General features: G+C 36.9%; 1 protein-coding gene across 1 annotated transcript in view; it reads left to right on the top strand.

Annotated features, from left to right (window-relative positions):
- Nucleotides 1–4,690, top strand: part of LOC107657174 (protein NDRG2-like) — a 38,410-nt gene extending 33,720 nt beyond the window's left edge. Inside the window, exon 23 of the mRNA XM_016445196.1 lies at nt 1,117–4,690. Coding sequence (XP_016300682.1) covers nt 1,117–1,280 — 164 coding nt within the window. The 3' untranslated portion in view covers nt 1,281–4,690. The remainder of the gene's footprint in view (nt 1–1,116) is intronic.
- The last annotated feature ends 3,536 nt before the right edge of the window (nt 4,691–8,226 follow it).

The following is an 8,226-nucleotide window of genomic DNA, read 5'->3' on the forward strand; positions in this document are numbered from 1 at the left end:
AGGGAAGTTCAGGGAGGAGTTATAGACCAGAATATCAGTATTTTAATAGATATATGAACAATTATATCATACAGAAACAAGCACAAACATTTGCTTGACCAGCCACAACATCAGCATAACAGTTACTGAAAAATGATTTACCTCCAATCTCCCTCCTGCATAATCTGTTTTTATTTTTCTCCTTGTAGCTGGAAAACAGCTCACAGACAATTTGCGGGCTATATATATTTTTTTAATAATTCCAGTCTCGCTTGAGAACTCCGGTCTGACACAAGCGGGTTCTCGCGCTATTTCCTTATCACTTCTCGCGTGTGTTTTGTTGTGAAACGTAGTTTGCGAACCAGACAGAGCTGTCGGCGATTCTTCCTATATTGTGAAGTCATTAGTCACGCAGTGTGAAAACAATGGCGATCCGACGAGTTTGAAAATTATGCAGTGTGAACTCAGCATAAGTGAGCACATGCGACAGATGATTCTGAACAAGCATGCAAAGTTTTATGGAGATTGGACCATAGGTGGCGCTATATATTAGAATGATTTCTGAAGGATCGTGTGACACTGAAGACTGGAGTAATGATGCTGAAAATTTAGCTTCGATCCTATAGGAATAAAATACATTTTACAATATATTCACATAGAAAACAATTAACATAAATTGTAATAATATTTCACAATATTCCTGTTTTTACTGTATTTCTGATCAAATAAATACAGCCTTGTTTGTGAGCAGGAGAGCCTTTTTTCAAAACCATCTTACCAACCCCAAACTTTTGAACGTTAATAATAATATTAGCCTATACACAGCAATATTTTAGCTTCTCATTATCAGAAGACAAGATGTTTAACCCTTCGGTTTTAGCTGGTTGGTGCATTTTTGACCAGATTAACAAGAGCAAGTAACATTTTGTTGGTAAATAGTTGCTGATAGAAGCACCATATTTTTATATTGTTACTAACTAAATAAATGCTTTTTATTTCACAATTCTCCTCTTACATCCCCTTACATTTTGGATTCTTTTTTCACTGATTCTATCTATCTATCTATTTTTTTATTTGTTATATTTCATTTGATTTTTTCTTGTTTTTCGACGATTTCTTCTGTTTGCTCTCTCTCAGTGGCGTCGTCCTGCATGACGCGTCTCTCACGCTCGCGCACCACCTCGCTCTCGTCCTCCTACTCCATGGAGGGCTCGCGCTCCCGATCCCGCACGCTGTCCCAGGGCTCACAGGGCGGACAGCTCCCGCCGAGCCCGTCCCATACCATGGAGGTGTCGTGCTGAAGAGTGCCAGAGCGGGGGAGAGAGGTGGACGGATGAAGCGCTGGAGTCCTCTGGGAAAGTGAGTTTCGTGCGTGAAGACGGGCGGATGATGACGACTCTCTCCCTCCCTTCACCCTTCACCGACCCGTCAGGCAGATGATAGAGCCCTTTAACTCTGTGACATGGGCGGGGCCTTTAGTGAGACCCAAATGTAGTGTTAACCAATAGTAATACTTCTAATATGAATACTGATTATTAATATTAATGATGACGAGCATCATTGAAAAAAAAATAACGATGTTTCTCTTAATTACATGTTGAATTTCTAAACAAAAAAATAGAGAAAAGAGTATATAAGCTCATTATGTGTGTCTATCAACTTCTATGTGATTATTATTTTTTGGTGTGCTTTTTTTCTTTCGTTTTTGTATTTTGTATTATTTTCTTCTGTTATACAATCCTGCTGCTGTGAGAGGGGCACAGTATTTTCGGAGACGGTGGCGAAAGTTTTAGGCCGAAGTGCTCATCTCTGTAGATGACAGCCACCTCATGTCTTCCATTTGCCCTTCAAAAAAGCTATATACATAAAAGCGAGAAATAAAAAATACTGTAATTGTATTTTTTTTATTGGATTCGTTTGGTTTCGGGGGTTAGGGCCATTGGGGTCGTTGCCTTTTCTGAAATGCATGCCGGAATTTTGTTTATCTAGTCAGTCTATGTTCATTTTTTTTTTTCTTTTAAGGATTTTACGTTCGTTTAATGACAGTGAGAGTGTGCGTGTGCGAGAGAACAACGAAAAAGACACAGCGGTCGTTGTTTTGAAGTCATGTGACATGATATTCACATTTTAGGCTCTTTCTGTAATCGGATGTATTTTCATAGAAACCGGATAAAGCCTAAATGTTGGACGGGGTTTCAGTTTATCTGTGGGGAATCGATTAAAAGTGTGTATATGATGGTGATTGGGAATAAAAGAAATTGATGACGGCAGCCGTAAAGGAAAGTTGTTTCAGAGGTAGAGCGAGTTTGATGAAAGATTATGAAGACTAATAACGTGCATCCAAGAAATGAATCGCTTAAAGTAAATAAAGTCGATTTCAAGTTGACACTCAGTTGAAAGAGAGCACAATTAGTAAAAGAATCGGACAAGTGCTTCCAACATTGAGTGTGTTTACGTGTACAACGAAATGCTGATAACTATTAAAAATTAGCTCATTGTAAAAACCCATCTCTAGGATTTATTGCAAATCAATAAATCAATGATAACGCAAGAAAATATGTCTGTTTACATGAGATTTTGACATCCTTTTTTTCCAGTCACAATCAAAAATGCGCAAAAATGTCAGCTTGCAGAAAAAATGTATGAATGGAAAATTTAGAATTTAGGTTTATGAACGAAAAACTAGAAATGTATTCGGCTTGTATGTCGTGAATGAGCATTTAAACCCGGTCTCATGAGAAAACCATCTATTTGCAAATTTGAACGGTTTGATTCGTGCGATTTTTAGAACTTATAAAATTCACCAAATTGTAAGATACTTACAAACTGTCATGAGAGTGTCTTGGGCATTTACATGATCAGGTGTTTTAGAGGCTTTTCCAAATAAAAGGCCGCCGTTTAAGGAATTATTAATCGTTGATGCAAAGTCACACAAGTAAACACACTCATTCACAAGGCCAGTTCTAAAGCAATCACCTCAACTACTAGTTTGAGAAATAAAATACCTGCAGGATGGATAATAATGAATGAATATTGCATTCATTACATTCATACACTGCAGTGTGTCTTTTTCACCTGAGGTGGTGATTTCGTATGAATTCATATGATATGATTCGTACATAAACATACAATTTAAAGAATAGAAGTAATCATACAAGTCCACCTCTAAACCTAACAGTCAGTGCGTACAAATTCATACAAATTAGCCACCAATTCGCCAAAACGTAAAATGCTTAGGCCTACGAATTGCCATGAGAGTGTGTTGCGAGTTTTTGGATGTGTAGCCTACCTTAAATTGGTGGACATATTTTTTAAAGTTTACTATATCATTGTACAGCAGATATGACTATGATCACCAACTAGTAGCTAGGCTAATGTGGTATATAACAAAGGCCAATAGTTTTGCCACCTGATACCATCAAAGTGCCATGGTACGGCCACAGTACTTTGTTGTAACCCTGCTAGTCTGCTAGAAGTGTTTGGTTGGAAACGTTGAGGGGGTCCTCATGGTGACGGTGACGTTTGTCTTTCAATGGGAGTTCCTCGTTTTAAGGTAACTTGAGAGCGCTAGCACTGGTTTCAAGTAAAGCCATGGTGTGATCTAATGCTGAACCATAGAGACAAAAACAGTGTGTGTGGGCATGCCTGAGTGTGCGTGCAGTGCTTTAACCTTAAAGCACAATAAGGGAATTGCATGCAAATTTGTTCAGAAGAATGGTGGCGCATCAGAGCGCTTGTGTCAAATTAACTTTGCTGATTAACCAGCCCCTTCACTGCCAACAGGGTTTAGCCATGTTAGTTACCCATTATCTCCAAGAGCTTTTCCAATCGGCAAGCCATTGAGATTAGCAGGTTAGCGTAGCTGCAATGTTTAAACTTTAAACCTATAGAATTTTCGATGTAGAGTGCTCGAAAGAATACAGAAATCACTGAGTTTTTGCAATATTGCTAACACTTGCCAATGACAACAATAGACCAAAACCTCACAACTGCTAATGCAGTGTAACAATCACGTTCAGCAAAACACTGCCCTGAAAATGACAATAAATCGGAATAATCAACATTAATTGGAAAGTTCCTCCAGTGTTCGTTTATTTTAATTTTTTTATCCCGTTTTAGAGTTGTTTCTCTTGTTCATGACAGAATGTTGGTTTTAATGGGTTGTGCAAGTGGGAAACCTGGTATTCTTCTTCTTTCTTTCTAATGGAAATTTGAATGGAATTTTGATAACTGCGTTCAGCGTAAAGACTGCAAGATCATCCCAGATTCACAAGAGCCTTTACCAAAAATAGAAATAGATCTGAAATTTTTGCCAAATACATAGAGAAATAACCATAATAAAGGTGAGATTAATGGCACAATAAAATAAAAAGAATGGGGAAAGGAATGGATTATGTCGTGGCGTGTGTTGGGACGGTGTGAATGTAAATGTGTGTCCCTTTTGTATTTTTAACTCTCCTCAATGAAACCCTTTTATTTTCTGTGAAGTAGATTTACGGCTCAATGTCCTCATGGGTTAGACATCAGTGTGCTAGTTCTTGTGTAACTTTTTTAGCTTTAGCACTAAAAAAGGAAATAATGTAATTAACAAAAAAATAATAAAATGTTATGAATAACAGAATGCAATCAAAATTGCAAATAATTGTGTGGCTAATTTCTCTGTGTAATACTATGAACAACTGGAAAAAGGTAATTAAAGGGATCAAAATGACACGCTGTTATTTGAGTCTTATTTTCATATGTACTTTTTGGTCATGTAACATATTTTGACAATCTCTTTTAATTGGTCGTTACTGATAGGTCATCATAACTGATTGGTCATCAGGAATTTATTTTTTAATTGAGGATTCTTAAAATGAAATATTTGCACTTTTAAAAAATGCGTTTGTCACGCATGTACACTGAACTTTTCTTTTTTTTTTATATGTAATTTAGAAATTTAAATATTTGATATTTCTGAAGATATTTTTGGGTTCCAGTACATTTCAATCTTTCACAACGAATGCGTGATTATGGTTATTAGTAATTTAAATACTTGTTTGCTTTATTTACATTTATTTATAAAAATATATTTGCTTAATATCTAAGAGAGTGATCATTCTAGTAATATAACCAAGTTTATTGTAGACCACAGAGCAATAAAAAGCTGTGTATAACTGTTTATTAAAATATTTGCATAGTCATTATCAAAAATGTATATTCAAATTTTCTGAAATTTTAAGGTGTATATGTTCAACTCTGTTTTTCATGATTTGAATCACAATTTCATATTAAATGCCCATAAGAAAACATCCCATATAAACATACCAAAAGTGTTCCATATTAACCACATTTCTCTCTTTAAAAGTATTAGATGTTAATGCTGATTTTACTCAGTGTGAGCTTTCACAAACCTAGTAATCACTAGTTAACACTCTAAACCTAGTCTATTTTTAGATGTAGTTAGGTCAGATCAAAACAAAAAAAGTTACTTGGCAGATTTTGAGACACTTCTGTAATAGTTTTATTTTCACTATATATAGAAAACTGGACCATGGTTACTCGTGTGACTCGTACTCGTTGATACACAGCTCTGTCTGTTGCTAAAGGGCTGAAATCACCTCTAACATAAGAACAATAAGTGAGTGAGTGACATGACATGTGGCCAAGTATGGTGACCCATTCTCGGAATTAGTGCTCTGCATTTAACCCATCCTAAGTGCACACAAACAGCAGTGAACACACACACACACACACCGTGAACACACACCCGGAGCAGTGGGCAGCCATTGCTGTGGTGCCCGGGGAGCAGTTGGGGGTTCGGTGCCTTGCTCAAGGGCACCTCAGTCGTGGTATTGAAGGTGGGAGAGAGCGCTGTACATTCACTCCCCCCACCTACAATCCCTGCCGGTACGAGACTCGAACCCACAACCTTGGGTTATGAGTCCGACTCTCTAACCATTAGGCCACGACTTCCCCTATTAGGCCACGACTTCATACAATTACACAGCAGGTTTCCACAGAGATCACAGGTCTGACACGAACACTTATAAACCTCACCCACCGACCGACTGACGTGACAACTACACAGAGAGCAGGTATGTGAACCTGCATGATCTTCACTAATATTACAAGTAGTTTAATCTGATTGAAAGTGTAGGGATTTCATGAACAGGACACTGATACGCCACTGAATCACCATCATGAGGCTTCGAATTAATTAAATCAGGAGTCAACAAAGCTTTCTTTGTGTCAGGACTGAAAAGCCAGTTCACAACATATAGAAACCCCGATGTCTTGTGACCACCAATGGATGGAACCATTATGTCCAAACAGGAAAAGGATGAGTAAATTAACTGATGCCCTCAGGCCTGCAAGCACGGGATATTAAAGTGTAAACTATCAGATTTGAAATCAGTTTTAATCAGGTTGATATCGAATTTTCAAGATTCGATTCCTTTCAAACCCTGACTGAATTAATAGTAATTAATTCCCTAAAATAAAATAAAAGTAATCAAGTCATTACAAAAGAGTCTATAAAGACTAGTTTAAACAGGCAACTCATTTACGTTATTTTCTCTTATCGGGTTATACATTAATATAAATTATTAATTGATTAGCTAGATTAATATATTTTTTTAATACTTTATATTTACAACTTTCATAACCTACTTGTAAAATAAAATAATATGGGCCAGAAGCAGTTTCCCTGTGGACGACTAACACTGACATTGTGCAGCCGTCTGTCTCTTCTGTTGACTAATCGCTTGACCGTTCTATTCTTAGTTAGAATAGTTCTTAGATAGTTCTATTCTTATGAGAATATTAATCGTCAACCTGTTTAACTTATGTTAGCTGTGTATTTGATTGATATTCAAGTGAAAAAAAGTGAAAAGAGTGAAACTAAGTGAAAGAGTGGTATAAAGGGGTGGTTCACTATTTTTTTCTCAGCTTGATTGTGTTTATGGGGTGCAGTCTAACATGTGTTAATGCTTCGTTTTTTTTTTTTTTAATTATTTTTCACATAATTTACCTTTATTCCACACTGCTCTGTCCCTTCTCTGAGAAACGGGCTCATCATTTCCTTCTTTTATGAAGCCCCTCCCTCAGAAATACGCGATGGGCTCTGATTGGTTAACTAGCCCAGTGTGTTGTGATTCACTAAATTGCCAGCCCAAAGCGTCGTTTTTTTTTTTTTTAAACACATTATTTTTCACATAATTTACCTTTATTCCACACGACTCTATCCCTTCTCTTAGAAACGCGCTGATCATTTCCTGCTTTTTTGAAGCCCTGCCCTCAGAAATAGGCGATGGGCTCTGATTGGTTAGCTAGGCCAATGTGTTGTGATTGGCTAAACCGCCTCTAGTGTGCTTCAAACCGTCCCGCCCCTCAGCTCAGCGGCATGTGCTCCGGTTGTATTGTAAACAATGACGTCGTTAATATCGCTTATCAGTTTGTATCCTGATTAAAGCTTTAATACAGTATGGCAACTACATGCGCGTCCATGAAACTTGTGAATCCATTAGAATCTTTAGAAGACAGAATCGTGATTCATATATGAATAGATTTTTACGTGCACCTCTAATTTTCTCTTGCTCTTCTCTAAAGCAGTGCAGCATAGCCTCGCCCCCTTTGCTGCCTTTTCCCGAGGGCGCGGTTTATCTGGGTTTGTGATGTCACAAACACGGGAAGTAACTTGTTGTAGTCCCTACCAGCCGTTTTTGTAGGCATTAAACTGCCAGCATTTTAAAAGACGATGTCTCTGTTTGCATTGAACTTTCAGCTTCATAACTTTGCAGGTATTGTTTATGCTCAAACAGCAACATTACACACTAACTAACGTTTCAACGTATCAACCACCCCTTTAAGTAAAAGAATATGTAAATATTATTTTATTTTTGTCTTTTTTTTAAGGTAAAAAGAGAGAAAAAATTATTAATTCACTTGTATGTAAATTAAGTTCTTAATTCCCTGAACATATAATAATAATAATTATTGTTTCATTGGGCTCCTAAACAAAAATCATGTAATGCTGTTACTGTGCAGGTGTTCTTACCTGGACGCTGTCACTCATTCAGTGGAGAAGTTAACAGACATGTGAAGAGTTGAAGATCACTGAGACTCAATCCAGCGGATGACTTTACATATTAATTATTTTCCATATGTTCAGAAAATTATTGTTTTTGGACTTCACATCATGTTCATACATGTTCTTCAACATTGCTTTATTTATGAATATATATATATATATATATATATATATAT

The sequence above is a fragment of the Sinocyclocheilus anshuiensis genome, unplaced genomic scaffold, assembly GCF_001515605.1.
Source record: "Sinocyclocheilus anshuiensis isolate Anshui unplaced genomic scaffold, SAMN03320099.WGS_v1.1 scaffold171, whole genome shotgun sequence".
Classification (NCBI taxonomy): Eukaryota; Metazoa; Chordata; class Actinopteri; order Cypriniformes; family Cyprinidae; genus Sinocyclocheilus; species Sinocyclocheilus anshuiensis.